Raw genomic sequence first — 23,302 nt, 5'->3', positions numbered from 1 at the left:
CCTTTTTTCAAAATTTACTATCATACGAAACTAATATAGTTTTCAGTAAGCTAATAATTTAATAGTTATTAATTTATTGGTAATACCTACTCCTAAGCAGATAAATCTATCACTTATACGAAAATAACAAAATAATGATTATAATAATATATTGACAATGGTTAATGCTGATACATTTTGTCAAATGTTGAGTTGGTATGATTTAAAATTTCATACCTATTTAATATAAAATTATGAAAATTTATGTAATGCTTGAAACCATATCAATTTGGTTATCCTATATTATGTAATAGATTATATTATTATATAAATATAGTACATTACAACTTATTAAATACAACACAAGAAATGATTAATAATGAGTCATAATTAAAGATACATGCATATTATGTATGAATATGAACACATTAACACAAATTTAAGTTTACATTTTATGACTTGTAAAAAGTTTCATTTAGGTTACCTATTGATTACTACTTACCTACCACCTCATCCTATTAAAGTCTCTCGCATCAACAAGGAAGGTATTTTATTAAGCCTTTGAAAGCAATGATTTGAAATCCTTTAATCTTTATTATAAAACAATCAATAGATAGCTATAATATTACAAATTTTCAACAAAATATATTCAGATATCCTTATAATAATTATTTATTATATTATGGTTTTTAATAAACTAAATTGTCTAAAAGAACTGCAGTATTTGGCAATTTCTAGTGAAAATTTTCAATCACCTTTATACTTGAAAAACTTTAAACATTACTATATACTTTTGCATTTATAATCTACCTAATTTAAAATAAATGATTGTTAATTTAACAAAAACATTCGTCAATTAGGCATTAGTCATAAATTATAATTCAATATGAATTAATAACCTTATATTTAGTAAATACAAATTATTAACAATAATATTATTAATTATTTTTATGGTTGATTTTAACAATACAGCCAAAATTTAAGTTTATACATCATAAATTATGGTTAGTCGGCTAGTCATATGAATTCATAATAGCATTTAACGATGAAAATTTTTATTTATTTTGTAACTATTTTAAGGGTTTAACTTAAAACGAAATAAAATTAATGATACATTATAATGTATAAAAAACATAATAAATAAACATATATTCACACAAATACCTGCAGTGGTTAACACCAAAATATGTCAATCATTAGTCTTTACAAATTAAACAACTTTGAGTACAATTAAAATCGTAATTTATTAATTAAAACCATAAATATTATACATTACCGATATTACTACTTAGTTAATCATTCTACTTTAGGTAAACCATTATAATTTAAAATTATAATTAGATTTGATTATTCTCATACCATTAATACAACTTTTCATTAGATCAGTACGTATATAAAATATTCGTTATGTTTATAATTGTTTTACAAACACAGTTATGTAACATTATTAAGTTTAATATATTAGGAGTAAGGACCAAAATATATCCTCCATTACATAGCCTAAGCCATAGACTAGATTGGTACGTAATACACTATCAAATTAAATAGTATGGCGTGTCTAATTTTAATTTTGTATTCGCTTAATGAAGCACATATATTATAATATTATATAGGTATAATAATAAGTCATTGAACACTTCTGTAGCTGTATAATGTATAGGTATTAGGTATATATGTATAATGTATATATAATAAATTCATCGACCTGAATCATAGGATATTTAGATCACATAATATATCCTTCTTAGTTCACGGGTATACAATATTTTATAAAAGTTTACAGTAATGTAGTTAAGACCCCTCCTTCTCTGAGCGTTGTTCCGGGACTCCTAGGCGAATAGTCGTCCGTATGTCTGGTAAAATCAATATTGGTGTTCGAAGCAGAAAACGTTAAATCAGACGGTCTTCTCTTCGGCGGCTTTCTGGTTGGCGTGGGCGCTCGTTCTTCAAACCCAGGTGGAGTTAATGGACTTAACGGACTCGATACTGAGCTAACGATAAATTTTTTCACAGAATCCGAAGTTCCGTATGGACGTATTGGCCTTGACATTAAGCACACGCATGCATAAAGCGCTGCTGACGTCATGAGTATACCTGCGAACAAGTTTATGTGCACGAATTAAAATATATTAACAATCATTGCAATTTACATGCCACAGTTGTATCATAATAGTAGGTTACGCTTACATATATTCGACAGACTAAGATAGGTGGAAAACGTTGCCGCACCATTTAATCGGCACTGATCGTTACTGTCATACAAAATACAAGTTACATCTGAAAAATAAACAGTTCAATTGTCTATATAATATTATTATGTTGTGTTTACTTTTAGAATAACATAAAATCAAGTATATTATGTAAAAGTAAAATAGTTTGTAGATTCATAATTTATTACATACGTCCAATAAATAGGTAGAGTATTTTTCCAGGAACATGTCCCATCAAACAAATGGAAGTCACTGCGAATCCCAAAGCTGTGGTACGATCATCAGGTTCGACGCTTCTAAAATCGTAAAGGCGAAATCAGTGGGATAACAAATTAAAATCCCGTTGACGGGTACGCGTGCTAAGTACATAAAATATTATTTAATAACTATTATAATACTGCCAAAATGCCAAATAACAATAACTACTAAACACAAAAGTTGACTTAAATAAATTAATTTAGGCACGTTAAATAGACCACTAATTCTATAGTTTACATACAAAGTATACCTATACATTTATCTGTATTATTAGTGTATTACCTTAGAAGTAAAATGATTGTTCCAACTATACACGTCCCTAATAACGACAGAATCAATACTGAAATTGATTGATACCCGACGTTCATTTGGTGGCAATTATGATCATAACAAGCGCGTTTGCTGGCGGATTCAGTTTGGACGCAAGCACACCCCACGTACTCCTGCGATACGAACAGATTGTACAATTTATTTTTTAATTTCGTGCGTTTGTTAATATGAATTATGATTTAATTATGCACACCTGTCTCGAATACAGATCCTGGGTCCTGCAGCCAGCGTGACAGGGTGAATAATAGACAATATGACTGTTGGACGAACAAACCGGTTCAAATGGAATATTGTCTGGACAATTGCAATCCTTATTGCAAAATTCATTTAAATCGGACCTTTATTGAATAACAAGAAACACTCGTAAGTTTTACTGGCGATAATTTTTTCTTTAGTTTTCAAGCCGATTCTTACTTGTGTGTTATTTGATTGTGTACTTGTATTTTGGAACATCGAAGAAACATACTAGTGAAAACTAATATAGTCACAACACAAATTATGCCAATGTTCCAAGCGGCTAACAATGTAGCCCTTGGCTGTGTAATGCATATTAACACGCCAGATAAAAACACGCAAACAGCTGCCAAAGGATATCTCAAAAAATCTAAAATATAAACACGTTACACAATTATTATTATAATATTACATATACATAGCGTGTTTGGACCATTACGAAGTTAACGCAATTCTAGAATACAATTTTATTATTCCATAAATCACTAAAAATAATAAGATAACAATATTATTAAGAACGAATAGGTACATTATCGCTTTTATTATAATTTTATGAATAAATATTGTCAGATATAAGTTTACAAACCTATGATTATGGTATTTTGATCAGTTGCATCCGTTGTGTGTTTGGGCACGAAAAACACTGACTCCATATAATTAGGTTCTTCGTACAACATATTGATTAATACTGTGTACACACAAGCGATGGCTGCAATATTGGATAAAATTAACTTGTTACTGAAAATTCTTCCTAGCGTGCTCCTGAAATCTATTAAAATATACGGAACAAGTTAATACCGGAGTTCGGCAAAAATTACAATGTATTGCGTATACCGTATCTGTTGTTTCGATAAATTGGGCTATTGCGTATTAACGTTGAAGCACGGCTCGTGACCAGTCTGCTTGGATATAGAGCCACGATAAAAGATACAACAATCAGTATCAAACCAATAACTGTTGAAATAAATAACAGGTTTTTATACGATAGTCACTATGGAGTTCAAATCGATGTATGTGATATAATGCGCACAATGTATTGGAGACTTACTAAGCCACACGACGTCACCGGCCAAGTTGAACTCCGCGCTCACGTGGAATGCAAATTTCCCCACCATCAACCCCGTCTGAAGTCCCAACAGTGACGAACCGATGACAACACCTATGCAAGCCGGTATTTTAGTTGGGGCTACTGATTCGTCAAGTAGACCAAGACCAAGAGCCAATAGAGCTGTGCTTCCTAGTGACATGGTGACTTGGAGCAAGAATAATACTGTAGTTTTCACCAAGTGAAACGGGATGTATGGTTCCTTTATGTGAGCGCCGTGAATAGAGTCGCATAATGGAGTATCTATATAGGATGAGAACATATTTTTAGGGTTCGTGTTAAGTTGATTTAAATATTTAATAATTCGTTTCATCATAGTATACGTTCGTTATTATATTACCTCCTAATGTAGCCAAAATTAAAGCTGAAGGTCGTTGAAAGCTGTAATGATCGGACGCGTTGATCATCGCCAGTAAGACAGCCAAAATTCCTTGCAGAATCCCAAAAAATGCAATCCATGAATTCTTGTTGCGTTTACCCCCTCGGTATCCAATGAAGGTTGACAGCGTCAAATGAACAAATCCACTGAGAATCCACAGCCAATCTAGATTTTAAAAAAAACCCACGTAAATATAGTAAAATAATCAATAAGAAATCCGTAGCTTTTGCATATAGTTAGGTATTGTTTATTATACGTACTTGATATATCTTTAGGTATATTATAACTTCTCGATTCTAACGTCGAAAAAAAGTATCTCTGCGATGCTGTTTGGAAAAAAACAAACAGTGTTATGGTAGTCAAATATTTTCCAGCTGTTGCGCATCTAATCCAAGACCGACATAACGAATATCCTAGCCATTGCAACCTGTAGAAATATATAATATTTATGATACACAATAAAAAATTGCTTAAACATTATAAAATATCGATGAAACTGTTCTGCGTTTGTAAAAATATATATATTTTTTATTAAACACAATTCTCTGACAATTTTAAATAGTTCTGTAAACTTACTATAGAGTATAGTTATTATAGTTTTTAGGATATGTATTATTTTTACGCGGTGATAATAACAGCGATATCATCGAATATATATAAATTGAAAAATCGTATGTTGTGGAAAAACCTAGAAAATCATTTTATGTGAAGTACCGTTTGAATAACTAATTAGTAATCAACAAGGCTAGGATTTGTATGCAACAGCATGTTTTTTTTGCGACTTCTGATTATTGATTTTGTCAGTAAAGTCCACGAATCACCACATGATGAGATAAATGGTGGTGTTTTTATTTTGCATGTTTTGGCATATTTTGGATAAAATGCATATTAATGCATATATTGAATAAAATTAATATTGTTGCATATTTCGACTATAAGAATGCGAAAAATGCATGTTTTATAGTATATTTCGTAATTAATATTTATAATTTAATATTAATATTTTTTGTAATCGCTTTGCAATAATTATTTTTTAATAAAATGCAAATTAAAAAAAAAATATATATATTTATTAATATTTCATATTTAATTCTAGCTCTACTGATTAAAGTATAAAACTTTGTTTTTTTGTCAAACACAAATTTTATTTTTATAAATACAATCCTATGGTACAATAGCCAATAGGTATGCTATTAAAGATTGAATAGTTTGACGGAGAAAGATAAACACATTTAATAAAAGTATGTCGGTCAATATAAAATCTAAGATGGAAATTAAAATGCATATTTTTGCATATTTTGGTAAATAAAATGCATTTTTTACAATTTTTTATTGCATACAAATCCTAGCCCTGGTAATCAACATACTTTTGGACTGTATCATTTATTTTATATTTTATATATTTTTGTAAAATTCGTACATTTTATACCTTACCTATATGGTATAATTTTATTAATAATATACCTACTATAGTTAAGATTTTTCTCTAAAAATTTATTTTTTAAATATTTTTGCCCCCACCTCCACAAAAAAGTGTCTACGAATTTTCATTGCTTGTATTATAAAGTGATCTATCAGGATATCTCGCTTTTTTACATCATAGTACAACTTATTAAAAAGACGTTAGGTATATCCGCGCATATTTTATCTCTGTCTTACAAGTGGGTAACATACCGGCCAAATTTTACGCTCAGAAAATGACGTTTAGTTCCGTTAGTTTAAGAATTATAGTGAATTGATCTGGTATAAAATTTAAGAGTAAGAGGATTATTTAGACGTCCTCGTGAGCTTTTTACTATATTTGGAACTCGCGTCGTATGCTATCTACATGAAAAATGTATCTACCACAATTATTTGTTGGCGATGTATGTTATCTACAATTTTCTACCCCGCAATCTGTAAATTGTAGGTGTTGTCTGGGCATCTGGGCATTATTACATTAAAGAATTTTCTTCCATATCTTAAAAAAACTGGTCAAAAAGGTTCTTGGATGCATTAAGTGAACGCCACCACTCTTTCATCAATTGCCATTCCAATAAGTTGGTGGCACCATGTGTTTTTATACCATATTTTCTTTGACATTTTTTTCCTTTAGGTCAACATATGTAAATAATTCATTTTATTTTCTGATGGACTGAAATATTTGGCATCCTTTCTTCTGACAACGTAATAATTTAATCTAAATCCAATAGATTATTTATAAAAATTGGAAAATAAATTAGTTGTATAACATAATATGTATAGAGCATGATTTTTTCAATTATATTGCAATTTTGTTGAATCTATTTAGAACTATTGATTTTATTTTTATTTTTTCTTATTCTCTAAATCGATGAACTTGTGAATATGATTATTTGAAACTTTTAGTCCATTTCAATATTTTTAAGTCTTTATAGTCGTAATTTAGATAGTTAAAATACAATGTAAAATGTTTTTTGTTGAAGAATTTAAACATTGTTGAAGAATAATGAAAGATGAAAATAAGTTTAAATGATTTTTTACTTAACATTTATTAAAAGTATACAATGTCATTCTATAAATTAAAAAATAATATATTATACTAAAAAATTATTAACAATTATATAATTAAATACATTTATAACAAAACATTGTTATTTTTTAAAGCAATTTTTTGTATTTTGCACAATTACAGTAATATTTTATTCTATTTTTTGTACTACTACAATATCCGTGCTCTACTTACACATTTTAAAGGTAAACATTTAAAACATATTAAGATGAACATTAAAACATGATATAGTAATAAATATGAAAATAAATGAACCATGAGTCGCCATCAAAAATAAATATGAAACTTTGAAGTTTAGTTAAATCGTGGGAATTTATAAGTATAATTATACTATAATCTAATATTTGGCTAAGCAACACTTTAAAGTAGGTATACATATTCATATAGCAAAAGATTATGGTAAAAAAAACTTATTTTGAATAAATTAACTCATATAAATATTTTAACCGGTTCTTCAGCTTTTCAACAAATACTAATAAATAATAACTAGGTAATGAGACTTATCATTACGTAAAATTAGCTTTAAGTTTTAGATTAAACAATAAAAATGTACAATATTCAATTAATTTAAAATTGACAAAATAAAAATTAGACTTGTAATCAATACACTAAACCACAATTTTAAATATTTATTTTCGATAGTAATAAAATTTGAATAAAATACTGAATACAGTAAATATAGGTATAATTATTGTATTATATTTTTCTTATTTAGTTCTTCTTATTAATTTTGTTAGTTTAAAATTTAAATTAACATACCTATTAATTTAATTAAAATTAATTGTGAAATAGAAATATGTTTATAAAATCTTATCTAAATTTTAACTTATTTCTACTAGAATATTATTTTTTAACTTCAAACTTGTGAATTATAATAGTAAACTATAAACAATTGTGTCTATATAAAAATGGTATTAAAAGTATTAAAGTTATTAAGTGTAGGTATACTTTGTAGTTTGTAGTTATATAATATACTCTCTACTCTAGAAACTAATCAAAAACAATCTATTGTCAAATTTAATCAGTTTAATTTTGCGACTATGTGCAGATACATTAAAAAATAACATACGAAATGATATAAAAAAAAACTTAAAACGCACACGTATGAATTTTATTTTGAATAGATATCCCTTGACATTCTAATAATTTACATTTTATCGTTATATATTACAAACATACTGTCATAATCATCTAAAAAAATTTAATTTGTAATCAGGTATTTTTTTTATTTTTTTTGCTTCATATTATTTCTGCTTAATATATTATATTTACATTACTGCATAACTAAAAACTAAAAAAGTTAAATACATTCAAAATATGTAACCGATTTATTATCTGTTTCTTTATACATTTAAAAATAAAAATATCGAAAGATTGCAAGCAGAAAACTTACCAATCTCTATATTAGTATTATTTCATTATTAAAATTTTAAATATTATCACTCATACTATAGTTAGTTACAAGTCTTATACGTTATATACTAGGTATTCGGAAAAAAACCAAAATAAAAAAAACCAATAGAAAAAAAAACCAAAATTATAATTTAATCAGAGAATTAAATTCTAATATAATCACAAAATATAATATAATAATATTATATTATGTATTTGCTGTTATCAATATTATAAATCATATACATTTATTATGCTTACATTTAAATATAATACAATTATATATTATTCTTTTGTTCAATTTATTATATGGATATTTATTTATTTTTCCAATTTATATATATAGCTACTATATATTTTGTAATATGATATATAATTGGGGAAATATGATAAGATCAGTTAAAAATACACTATTGATCATTGTGCTGATTGTGACTTTACTACATAACGTTCTTATATTGTGTCTTAATTCTTGCAAAGTTTTTTTTCAAAGTTTTGGATTTAATATATTGTAATGGAAATTGTTAAATCAAATAAGGGTTCAGATAAGATCTATCACAAAGGTTATAGGTATATACACTTTAAAATATGCTGGAATAAAATATTATATATGGAGATGTACCAAAAAAGTCCACTAAATTGTAGTGCTATTCTGAGAACTTCAATTCTTAAAACCAATCCTGTGGTTACAATGTCTCATGAGCATCTAGCTGAACCATTGGCAAGTAAAAGTGACTAAAGTTATTGCTCAAATTATAATAAAAACTGTTCATTCGATTGAGAATCCGTTTCAGACTAACATACAAATTATATTCCGTGATTACCTTATTACTTTGGTTTTTTTCCATTGGTTTTTTTTCCTGGGATTCCTTATACTCCAATTAATTTTATAGATATACCTACGCTAAATTGCAATGGATGGTAAATATAATATCTCGATGGCAACGGCTCAATAATTTTAGATAGGTACCTACATGTATCGTGTTTGGCATACATAATAAAATTAGTTATATAATATAAATTATAATATAGGTACATAAACAATGAACATAATACAATATTTATTATTTTTACCTACACAACTCACGGTGACAACTTAATCATAAAATATATGAAATAACGTATGATGCACAAAAGTATATTATTAAGGTTTTTTTCACAAAACAAATATAGTCGACTATAATTATTTATTTCGTAATATTGTTCTAGCTAAGCGAGCCTATGACATTACATTGAAAACTACATGCACGTGCACAATATATTTTAACGCACAACGATGGGCGCCGCCATTGAAGTGTATGTGAGTATGCATTTATTTATTTTTTTTTGGCGCGGACTGCGATTTGTATCGAGCATCAAAATATAATAATATAACGAATACACGTAAAGGTGCCTATACAAAAAAAAAAAATTATGTGGGCCAGCATATACATATACTGTACATAGTAATGACAACGATGGCAACAATTTAATTGTACTCATAAACGGTCTTCGGATGACCGAGAAACCGGAAGTGCGCGAAGGCCGCCATCCAGTGTCGGCCAAACGTTTCCATGTGCACTTGGTATACTTGGTATACATTTATAATGGGTAACTAATAAGTACGCTACTAGTACAAATATAGTTCGCTACTTTTCGTACAATCTTATAAATTATAATATAATGCTCATTCACCGAGACTATATTATTATGATTTATGGTATTATTGTTAAATAAGTCTATATATGAGTGCAGTGCTATAACTACCAAAATTGGGGTCTCGGGGAGATACTTTCAAAAGACATGCATCCCTCATCTTGATGACAAGTATCCGACGAATGTTAGAGGTATTGATAACATAGTATTCGCACTCATTCGTCCTCTGAATCTCTTTTGCGACACGGTATTTTCGATCAGTAAGTAAAGTTATTAAATATACATCGTAGAAAAATGGTTGCGATTGTCGCTGCAAGAACCATTCTCACTCTTCTTTTGCCAATCCCTGTCACAACAGTTAAAATATATGGTATTTATTTTTTACATCTAAATCCATTTTATTATTTTTTATAGTCCCGTCTCTCTTAATTCCTATTATCATCTATCAAACAAGCATATATTGTATAGGTATACATAATGTGTAGAGTTATATAAAATGGGTGTATTTCTGAAAGTAGTTATGAAATATAGACTACGGATCAAAATTCGATCAATTCATATTATCAACCAAACTATGCTTATAATATATGTATACAATATACATATTATATCATATACAGGTAATACAAATTTGGTTTTTAAAAGTTGGTATGCTCTCTTAAAAATTAATATGCATACTTGACTTAAACCGTCACTCTACGAAAAAAAATCTGACGCCGTGCCTGCGGCATTATACTCTATTACAGCCGACATCGCTTTAGTATAGATATTACTATATACCACTGAGTATAGATAGCGCCTATTATAGTCTATTGTCTATACCCATCTATATGACTAAGTCAGTATACACGAGTATACCTACCTACAACCAAGGTACAACTATACACCCGCGCACTTGGTTAAATTGTTTCGTTATGATATTTTATGTTTGTGAACATAAACTATTATTATGCAAGTACAGCGCATATATGCGTCTGTACACAATTAATGTCAATGTCCACATAAAAACGGAAAACAGACGCGCCTATATTTTGAATAAGTACTTATAGGTTACTATACTCGGCGTTGGCGGCGGTGGTTTGAAATGTTTGAATGGGATTTAATGAACAACTCAGTGACACAGGTTTTAACTACTGTAAACATGCCGACATGTTACAATACTTCTGGTTAATACAGTGATGTATACGGCGGCAAGCGTGAAATACACATAATATTATGATGTGCATACTGCATACCCGCTTATTACTTTATAGTGGTACATTATATAATATAAAACTTTAAAAACAAAATTTTATAAGCTTCCTTTTTCATAATATCATGTTATTAAAATCAATTTGACCATATTTATTTTTATTTCAAAGAAACATTTATCAGTTAAAATTAAATAGCTAAGAGCTCATATATTTTACTTAAAAAATTAATTATGTAACATGCAAGGTGTTATAATTTTAATAAATTGTAAAATATCAAAACTCGTTCCCCGGGTACTTGCGGAATTTAAAGTTATGGTGGCAGTATGGGAAAAGAATTATACTCACATCTCTACATTTTTTTAATGTAAACCCGCTAAATGTACGATACGCGGGTTTGCGGCATAGATACGGCACCGTATAGACGTATACTTTTTATAATTTTCAATGACAAAACTAAAATATTCTATAATTAATTGTAATATTAAATTTTCATTTCTTAGATAGTACCTACTCAGTAGATAGTAGCAAGAAATCAGGTGATTAAACAAAAAACGTTATTAGAATTATAACCAACGACAAAACTAAAGTTGAGTATAAAAATCCTCAATAATATTACTAATTATTTGTTTTTACCCACTTTAAAATATATATATATATATACCGTGTACATTTTTTTTAATAGCAACCTGTAATTTGAATATCATATTCGGGTTTATCGATTTTTTTCAAGCCATTTTGATGTATCAACTTGTGTCCTAAACCCAAAATTGACTAAACTAGAGCTATGGAGAATTTAAAAAATTAAAAAATTAAATTTATAATAATTTCCACATTTTAATAGGTATAGGTAGGTAAATAACAAAAATAGAAATACCAATGCTCATTATTATTTTAATAGATACTTAATTATAGGTAATTCTGATGGAAACAAAAATACACTTCTTCTTTTTTGGTCTCGGTCAATTAAGACCATATGCAATTTCATAATGTGTAATAATAAAATAAGATAATAATTCATAAATAGTAAATAGTTAATTAATTTAATAATAATAATTTTGATTGTTTGTTGCATGGTGTTTAAAAAAAAAATAAATACGTACTACAGTTAGAAAAAAAAAATTTAATTTATTTATTTTTTAATTCTCCATAGCTCTAGTTTAATCAATTTTGGGTTTAGGACACAAGTTGATACATCAAAATGGCTTGAAAAAAATCGATAAACTCGAATATGATATTCAAATTACAGGTTGCCATTAAAAAAAATGTAAGTTTTATTGCGCATGCGCAAGATACATGAGTTAAAAAAATTGTAAGTCATAGAAATTTATGATCCATTAGTCTAGTTTAATGTCCCGCAAACAGAATTGAAAAATATTTTCATGGTAATGAGTGGTAAAGTGGCCCCTGTTTTTTGGGACACACGGTATATTAATATGATTGTAATACCAAAAATATATGTTTTATGCATTTAAACTGCCACGATACTAATAATGTGTGAATAATTCTACATTTTCTGCATCCGATAATTAAAATTGATTTTGTAAAAGCCGTGTATAACGTACAATAATCATAATTTTTTTATGAAAAATTACTTTAAAGATATTCAAATTTGACTTTTTAAAGCACATACTATCCTTGTATATTTAGTTTGTATAGTAAATTTAGTGTATTCAAGTATTTGCATAACACCCATGTTGGGTCTAAGGAGAAGCAATTATGATGGCTGTTAGTAATAAGTTTCATAGTTCTCAAGTCCAGTCCTGCATAAGTACTATAATTATTAGTCATTTGTAGACATACAAATACTGTTTATGTTTAAGTTAACCTACAGAAAAACGTGACAACACCCGACGACAATAGGTACATTAATAATTGATTATAATTTTAATTAATTTATAATATAGGACGTATCATATGCATCGCATTTATTAAGGCACCTACACAAAACTACTATAAGTATAGTATAATATCATCGGATATGAGAGCTTTTATAATGAGCTTATAGAATACGATAACTGAAAGGTAACTCTAGGTGTTGCAATAAACGGTATTATTAATTTTAAGGAATTAATCAACCACAGCTATTGTTTGACAGAAAATTTGTTCGTATAAAAATAAAAATATTATACATAGGTTTTATAATCTAGAATGAGAAAAAAAATATTTTGTCAATGATAATTATAATGTATTATACTATAGCATTACTATTTACTAGCGAATTGTTGTTAGTACCTATTATAATATGCATGATATCGTATTTCTCTACTTTTCGATCGATATCCGTGCGTGACATTCCTTAGAAGAGATTATAAAGTTGAACTTGTGCTGAATTTTTGCATACAAAATTAAAACAATTCAATGGAAACCGTTGAAATATTTCAGAAAATATTCTGTTTTTAAAAAACGTCAAAGGACTTTTATTATTATAAGTATTATGTTGTTGAGCAAATATACCACGGTAGTACGGTACCTAGTGCAGAAGGAGCGAGTGATAGTGTTTTTGGTGAGAGGAAATCCTTTATTTGACATTATACTTAAATATTACTACAAAGCGGCTAACAGACTTGTTTTATACTATTTATAAATACTATATTCATGAGGTTTGATCAGATTCCGCTCGTTTTTTGTATCACGTAAGTACGTAAGGAATAGGTGCATAATATATAGTTTATTTGTATTGTGTAGAACGTTTTTTGGTTTCATTAGTGTCAACCAACGACCGTACAAATATAAATATGTATTATATATTATTATATATTGTAAACATATATTCATCCGATGTCATAGCGCAAAACATACACATAGGTAACCGTCGATGCGCAAAAAATCGTTTATACGATACCGCGGTGGCGCCGAAGTCCTAAAAATCTAGTAGGGCGAAAAATATCTTAATATCCGCAAAAATGGCGGACCGTGAAAAGAAAAGTAGTCAATATGAAGCAGCCCTATCGTAAAGTCTTAAATTATGTTGGGTCATGGCCCACTTGCATAGGGTTCGGCTCCACTGCGATATACAGTACAGTACGATACAGCACGATACAGTAAACAATATACAATATAGACCATAGGGTATACCTATATTATATTTATATCTGTATTAAAGTTATGCAACAGACGCCGCTTGTCAAACCCCCACGTCGCGCACGCTTATTCGCATTGTACATATGCTCGCACTTATACATTATTATACATTTATTACATTTATACTACCTATACAGGCTACAACTGATATACGATATTACAATCAACAGTGATCATCGATAATTACAATCACTGCAAATCAAATGTTGAAATAATTATCATTCCTATACTCGGCGTATAATTTCATCGGAAAAAATAACGGGAACGTCTAGTGTTTTTTTAACCAAATTAATATCAAGTGTTTTAAAATTGTCATAATAGGTATGTCACACGGTAATTCGATACATGTGTGAAATTATTATATTCAGAACATCGCATCAATAAATCTATTCACGCATGCATGCACGCAAGTAAACTGTATATATAGACATTTTGCAATTGGTTCTACGCATTTACTACATAGTTATAGCTAGTCGACGTTTTTGTCGGTGTTTTATTTATATAAAATGTGTCTGAAAGAAACATACCGTGGGTGGTTTCAATAGTTTTAACATAATATATAAAATTATATTATGAATTCTACGAATCGTAATATTAACATTTGATGGTTTTAAGATTTATCTGAAAATTCCAATATCACCTACAGCATAATATAGACCATTATAAACTAGGTAGGTATTGCATGTCTATTATTTTAATAAGGTTATTAAAAACACATTACCATAACAATAAACATGTATTTTATGTGCATACAATTTAATATAATATATCGATGTGAGTAAGAATAGAGGGGTGTCATTATTATAAATCCATTAAATTAAAAATGCCCTACACAATGTATGTATAGTAAAAATCATGAATAAATCAGTTTAAATATATTTTGGAAATTATGTTATACTTAGGTAACTGTAATGGTACTCATTTTATGTTTGTTTCAATGTATAACAGTATAACTGAACATTAAGTAACTTTACAAATGTATAATAATTATTGTGTTTTATGCGAGGTTTTATGATAATTACACACATTTAATTTTTTTTTTTTTAACTGAAACATGCATATTTCACAACAGTACCTATTCTTCTTCATGGTGCATATTTTACTAACTTATAAGATAAGTAAATACCTTAGTACTGATAATAAAAAATTGTTAATGAATTTGTGTTAAACTATACCTATCCAATTTACATAAAAACCAAAGATAATTTTAAATTACAAATTATCCCTGTAAAAATGTATTGAAAGAATACAAAGTTTACAATTTTGGTAGGTACCTATAACTATAATATTCAAATTCTATACACTACAGTCTCTACATAGGTGCATTCAGAAAATTAAATTAAAAAGATAGATTTGATTATTTTAATAATACAACATACGTAATATATAATACATATATAATTATAATATCCAAGAACCCCATATACCAGATACGATCTTATAGCTCAGTTGATATACGTCAACTATAAATAATGTAAATTATTGTAATTATTGTAATTATTTAATTGTAATTGATTAAACTGGAATAGATTTTATTACTATATGTACTTGATTATTATTCTTGATCGTGTATTGAATTGTTTTTTCAGATTATTATCAAGATCTTGAGTTGGAACTAAAGATATCATAATATTAATCATAAAATCTTGATCCAGAACTTTATTTGAGTTTTTAAAAGAGAATATTTTCTCGTATGTAGTTATTAGATTTCTGTACTAATATAATATACGCTATACATTATACACGAGTGAATTGGATCGCATTATTATACAATGATTAACTAAAAGCAATTAGGAAAAAATTTGTAATAATGTAATATTGTCAAATGTTAAGTGTCCCCTACCCCTGTGACGTGCCCAGACATGTTTAATAGGGGGAAAAATTGTTTATATAATAATACATTTTACAATAACTTTTTGGTAATAACTAATACAAAGTATTAATTAGTGACTTTAAAACAGTTATTATAACATTTATAACTATTAATAAATTGTTTTGTGTAGGTTGAGAAAATAAGACAATGTTTGAGATATAACCTCCCCATAAGAGCTCGCATCTGCCCCCCTGAAAACATATTGAATCAGTCCGGTATGCCAAAGCACACACTAGCACGTCTTGATCAGTCCTAACCTAACTTATGAATGATTTTTAGACATCACCATAGCGTTTTTATCGTTCAAGTTTTGGCATCAGTTAATAATTGTTGAGTTAAAAAGACGCTGTGTTGTTTTCGTCTAACAAATGTAAAACATAGGAAAAACTGTTTTACGCAAGAACCTAATCAAGAAGGCTACAGGCATAACTATAAGAAACGAAATTTCCGTCAAATAAAAAGGAGGATTTTGACTGTGAAATATATTGTTTTTATTTTTAGGATATCAGAACTATACGAAAAAAGTTATTCAAGTTTGAAAAACGCAAAAGTAATGGATTTTGAAACAATGAGAACTTTTTCGTATAAGTGATATTAAAAAAATAAAAACGATATTTTACAGATAATTTTCTCAACTAAGTTGTATATCACTTTGGAATCCTCGCTATCACTACAGTCTGAGAGGTTCTATCCCGCGCAAAACAGTTTTTAGTATGTTTGACATTTGTTAGACGGGGACACAACCTCCAAGACAGCACATGTGGATTTAGCATTCTCTTAAAAATTAATAGATTATTTTATTTCTTATTTTCTTAGTGTAAATCCATACGAATTAATAAAAACGCAGTTTAGTTAGTTTGTCTCAATATTCATTTTATAGTGTCTAATATTTATTGCAAAATAATAAAATAGACTCAATAAAATATATTAAATGCCTATTACTTGTATTTTGGAAAAATATTGTTTAGAGTTGTTAACAGTAAATATAAGTACACGAAAATGAATAGGTAGATAAAGTTTTACATAGAATATGTTATTAGTAAATACTAAATAGGTATAAATAGGTAAACCTACTTCATTGATTTTTCATTTTCATGAGGAAGTATTTAAATTTAAAGAGTTTGATAATTTTTTGAAATTATTAGCAACCAAAACTCTTATCCTATATAATATCATAGAATATAGAATAAGATAAATATTGGTTTTTTAAGATATGGGCCTATATTAAACCCGAATACTGGTGTATACGAGCGAAGAAAAAACGCTGACTTAAGCAGTCTGTTTAATACAGCCAATTTAAAAGATTTTCTAAGGTCGAAAAGGTTAGAGTGGGCTGGCCATGTTTGGCGTGCAGAGGGTAAATTGATAAAACAGGTACTCATCAACAAACCAAATAAAAAACGACCTGTAGGAAGGCCAAGACAACGGTGGTTGGACCGAGTAAAAGACGACCTGAAGAGATTAAGCAATGGAGCAAGTATTGTGGATGCAGAGGATCGAGAACTTTGGAGAACTTTGGTAGAAGCGCCTAAATGGCGCGTAAAGCAAAAAAAAAAAAAAAATTGGTTTTTTAAGTTAAAACAAAGTCCAATGAAAACTAAGTCGATGACGTCTAAATTGTGATGTAATCACACTAATTCCCTTTATTTAGATAATTAAATCGACACTTCAACATTTTAAAACTTTTCATCAATAATTATATAAAGTTGACTTATAAACGAATGTGTAATATGTAAATAAATATTTAAATATATAAGTAGGTACACATATCATTAATGTCATTATATTATTTCACCCAATTATATGTTAAAAGGTTCTTTAATTGTACATGCATAATGATATTTCATTTAATATGCAAATATCATCATATTTATTTATGAACAAAGGGTTTCGTTTTTAATCATCTTTCTATTTTATGAATTATCATTAAACAGTTGAATCATTAATGTATATAAAATAAGTAATACGCCTATTACATCATAAATAATTTTAATTTACCACTACACATATCTATTACATTATATACAAAAATTTGTAGTACAAATAAATAAAATGTATCTAATGTCACCACAAATTAGAGTTAAAATGATTTAAAATGTTGATGATACAACTATTTAATATTAACAACTCTTAAATTAAAATATAACTTATGGAAAAACAATAAATTATGATTCAATAAAAATATACTTAATTTTAAATTAAATATAGTTATACTTAGCACATTATGTATATAGTCGTTTGGTCCTTACAAAATTCTCCTATTCTGCACAGAATGACATCGTCTAGCAAAACCTTGCACTTTTGGATAATAAATTAGAAGAAGAATTATAATTACTTATATTGTTCGAATACTGTTGAACACTCATATTTAAAAACGGTTGAATTTGGCTTTTGGCTACCTACAATGAGTATCGATTTCTACATACAGCACAAATTATAATTGAATATAATCTAATATTCAAGATTAGAGTTAACGATGCACGAAGACAAAAATATCAGTGTTGATATATCATTATAATAATATTACCATGACTTATTAATTAGTAGTATAAGCAAAAAACGAAGAGTTCATCGCGAACATCGATGTAGAGTTTGCAGTGTGACATTTTAGGTATAGGTACCTATATAAATATAATACGATACACGTAGGTACTTATAATGCTCTTATATACTACTGTACATTGATTAATTAATCGAGTAAAGAGTAAAGAGTAGGTACATCACGTCATCACGAGAACGGAATACGTTGGCCACCCTTTTCAATTACAGAGAATGTCAAGAATACTGTATAGAAGATGGCAGTAATTTATTTTTTGTGAATGTACTAGCTTTTCGGTTCAGTCGATACGAACCAATTACGTAATAATGTAGTTATACACTTATACATGTTCTATATATATATTTGCGTAATAACTTATAAAATATGTTTGAAAAAAAACTTGACATTTTTATGGAAAATAGATGCTAATTGCTATACTATATAATATTGTGCGATACTTCTAAAATCAAACGGATATTGCAGACTTGCGAGTGGCAACCGCACCTTTTTGAATTTTTGATGAAAAACAAATGCCATTGCAACAATAGACGCAAGTCATTATTAAACTATTACAAAACGATATCATACACCGTATTCGTCGAGGTTGGGTAAATGGTGACGTACAGCTGTATTCAAATTTGAACAGATAAAAAGTTGTAAAAGGACTCATGTGCACAAAATGTCATCTACGTCTCAGAAAACTATTAATGATTTATCTACAGTAGTTTTACAATATTTAATAACTGCCCACCTATAATAGTAGGTAGTAGTTTGTTTTTAAGAAGAATCTATTATAACGATCCTTCTCCTTGAAAAATTAATAATTATCATAGCTATAGTAAATACAACGCTGTACATACTACAGTAGGTAGTCGTAGTACTGCAGTATAATACATAAACATAATATGCATTAAAATAAAGTCGTCGCAGTAAAATAGTCGAATCAGAGAACCAACGGTGTGAAACGCAATACGCATAACAAATTACAATATAATAATAATAATTATTATTTAAACTGCGCGCGCGTCAAACTCACCCGCAATCGGACGGCAGGTCTTCAATGTGCGGCTGTACTGTCGGGCGAGAGTACGGATTAGTCATATTATCGTCGTCGACTATAACTATGATCACTGTCCCGATTGATAATAATATATTAAAATATTATGATATACTAAATAAACTGCAGCCGAGTTATGTTGCAATGTTTTAATATTCTTCTTCCACGACTGGGTGCACTCTCGCGCGTATGTCGTTTCAGTGTACACCACCGTGGTGTAATAACGAACCAAGTTTTGGTATTACAACGACATTAATATTATTATGAAGAACCGACGTCGCGTTGCCCGAATACGACACTGTTACGGTGGTATCCTGTGATGTCGTCGTCGCCGCCGCTGTCGTCATCGTCTCCACCGCGGCAAAACGAAAAATCGAACACACGACACACTTTTGACGGTATGCGGTTGCAGTGGGTAGGTACCGATTTAAATATTTTAGAACTTAATAAGAAATTATATTTTAAATCGTCTGGACGAGAACGGCGTGCGCGATGCCCACTGACAGTGTTCGGGCCGAGTGCGCCGCGGCAAGTCGGTAGGCACTAGGCGCGCTATGAGGTCACGACTCACGAGCCACCGCCGCCGACTGTATAATATAAATAAAATAATAATATATCGGTGGTGGGGTTACACACGCTCGTCTCGGTCGTACCTGGTCAGGTGAAAGTGTTGTCGTCATGACGACGACTACAACCGCGGCAAATGTTTGTGGTCGCACACGACTGTATATATACGTCGGTGTTTTAGTTGCTGGAAACAATTTTTACGTGCGTATATCGCACGCGACTGCGGTCGTTCGATATAAATTATTGTAATATTATAATACCTATACCTATTATATTTGTTATACATCGTAGGTTCGTTCACAGGCCGTGCAGCCATTATTAAGATACAATTGATGATACGACTATATATTGTGTATATGCCGACGTGGACACGCGCTGTCTTAGGTGTTAATGATATTAATATATTATGCATACTAATAATTATCATAACATATTATATTTTATTCCAGGATCGCGGCAGGATGTCACATTCCTCGTTGCCGAAGATATTATATTTTTTGCAGTTATATATAGTTGTAGTACTTATTATACGTATAATAAATTATAATAATTACATGAATTTACTGCGTCGACATATAGGTACTATTGATTTACAAACAGTCTTTGGACCCTTCTGGTATTTTTTATACCACTTTTGATTTATAAATAATAGCTAATGACTGATGTCCGATGTGACACGTCAAAAATTACGATATAGATGCTGACTATCATCCGAGAACTGAACACACGACATTTAACTCTTCCTAGTCCTCACTCCGATAACCAGTAATCATTTAAAAATCCATCCTGAACTTCCTCGGCGGACAGTGGACGCTATAGAATTTGAATCTACAACAAACAGAGTGGCTTCAAAGTTCAAACGCATGAAAAATATTCTGAAGTCAAATGATATAGGTATTATAATGGTACTATTCAAAAGAGTGGGTAAGGATTTAATTATAACGAACACATAATATATTTTATAACAAGTGTTGGAAAAAATAAGTGTTAAGTATTTATGTCAGATGCGTTACGGATAGTTTTGAAAATCTTTATTTCGAGGAAATTAAGACTACCTCCTCCCCACGATCATATCAGCATATGATAACGTCTGTAATTGTACGTCATGAAACGATCGCAGATCGCATAAATTCATAAGAGCAGTACGTTACATACCGTAAAGATCATACCATATTATGGTAGCAAATATACTACCTACTTACCTACTTTATAATATTTTATCGAATGTACAACGCATCCTAGCTTATCTGCTTGCCATCGAACTCGACAAAACGATATTGTGATATTATCGACTATTATATCATTACACTTGTAATACGCGGTTTGCACACGCAACCCGTCAATACTACACACGAGTACCTATACGACATATGTGTATAAACAACAAGTCCTAAGTCACGGGGATAAGTATGGTCCTCACGACAACAATATTGAATGTAATTTCATGTAAGTACACTATTTACAGCATAATTAACACGCACTGGCGTACCGGAGCATCGTCATACATCACGAAACCGGATATTCTGTGTCGTTACACGTTTGTAAGACGTTTCATCCGGAAGTCGGAACGGGTACTTGATTCGATGACCATCATCGTGTATAATTATATCACAAAAGCTTTAATACTCATATTATCGCTATTAAGGTGATTTTAACATATGATTTTCTGTCATTGTTTAACATACATTTTTATACGTGTTTTTTGCCAAACTTATACCAATAAATCTAATGAAATTATGAAAATTCTAAAAACAGATTTGAATTTGCCGCAAAGACCAAGTACTTTCCGACATTTTTGATATTGTCCTCTAAATTCCTAAAAACGTTTTATTAAAAGGAGTAATTAAAAAAATGTCGTATTAAAATTTTTAGAGAAGTAAAATACAAATATCAAAAATGTGGGAAAGTTGATCTCAAGAAGACTTGACAATAAACTCAAATATGTTTTCAGAAATCTTATCTCTTCACTATATTAATATATTTACTAATTTCAAAACAACATGTTAAATTAAAGATTAACGTTTTAACTACTTCGGAGTTTCGATGGAAAACGGAGGATTATCACACAAGAACATAAGGTACAAATGTATATTACGGCACAAATATCGAATTTTATGGAAACACGGCGTATGAGACGCGTAGTAAAACGCCATGCATATTACAGCTTAAAATGATATATTATACAGTTCTCATATTATGTCAATGTTAATATACCAAGTTTTACTGAAATTTTTAATTTAAGATTTAAACCCGTTTTTATTTAATATGACAAATAAAATGCATGCATTGACACAGATTATATTATCTAAATGTAATAAGTAATTACCGGCTACCACTCAACCAGCTAGTAAATATAATTTTTTCACATGGTTGTTCGTTGTTCCTATCTCCCAATAGTTGCCACGTCGCACTTTTCTCCAATTATTTGTAGCCGAAATATGGACACCAATTTGCATCGACAATAGACAGGTTTTATATTTAAATGGTTCAAGTTGTGACCTGCAGTAAACAGCAACGGAAGATATTATAATATTATATAAAACAATATACGTTCTTGAAATTATAATTATTATAGTTAACTTAAATAGTAAATAGAAAAAAAAAACCAAAAATAAATGTATGACTTGGCCGAAGCCAGCAGGTTACTTAACTAATATATATATAAGGTTTATATTATATTTTAAGGGGATTCGATAACGTCAATTTGTTTGACCGCGCGTGACATAGCTGGATTTTAGACGTGTCCTTTACCAAAAATACCGATGTGGGCTACACCAGTGACGCAAAACACTAGAACTCTACGCAGTGCCGCATGTAGACATTTTGCGCCCCGGTGCAAAAAAAAAAAACGGCGCCCTTTTAAGGGAATATAAGAGATATATAATACCCATAGGGAATATTAGAGATAGATCCTCATAAACTTTTAAAATTTTAAGCAAA

General features: G+C 29.2%; 1 protein-coding gene and 1 long non-coding RNA gene across 2 annotated transcripts; one reads left to right on the top strand and one right to left on the bottom strand.

The window, feature by feature from the left end:
• Positions 1-864: 864 nt before the first annotated feature.
• LOC107167826 (solute carrier organic anion transporter family member 74D-like) lies at positions 865-20,301 on the bottom strand. Its single transcript, XM_015517024.2, has 12 exons — positions 19,775-20,301; positions 4,756-4,922; positions 4,457-4,660; positions 4,060-4,359; positions 3,846-3,965; positions 3,598-3,780; positions 3,192-3,381; positions 2,971-3,115; positions 2,730-2,890; positions 2,382-2,485; positions 2,167-2,256; positions 865-2,073 (listed from the first exon to the last, which is right to left on the bottom strand). Exons 1-12 carry the CDS (start codon positions 19,837-19,839, stop codon positions 1,757-1,759), a joined length of 2,046 nt encoding a protein of 681 aa, XP_015372510.1. The 5' UTR covers positions 19,840-20,301; the 3' UTR covers positions 865-1,756.
• A 113-nt stretch (positions 20,302-20,414) lies between these two features.
• LOC149058468 (uncharacterized) lies at positions 20,415-20,922 on the top strand. The gene is made up of 2 exons (XR_016190371.1): positions 20,415-20,746; positions 20,812-20,922. It is a non-coding gene; the product is annotated as an uncharacterized LOC149058468 (long non-coding RNA).
• The last annotated feature ends 2,380 nt before the right edge of the window (positions 20,923-23,302 follow it).

Source organism: Diuraphis noxia, unplaced genomic scaffold (assembly GCF_037042655.1).
Source record: "Diuraphis noxia isolate RWA-SAM2 unplaced genomic scaffold, SU_Dnox_SAM2 contig0002, whole genome shotgun sequence".
NCBI classification, from domain to species: domain Eukaryota; kingdom Metazoa; phylum Arthropoda; class Insecta; order Hemiptera; family Aphididae; genus Diuraphis; species Diuraphis noxia.
The sequence above is the reverse complement of the archived record's forward strand: the minus strand, read 5'-3'. Positions and strand labels throughout refer to the sequence as shown.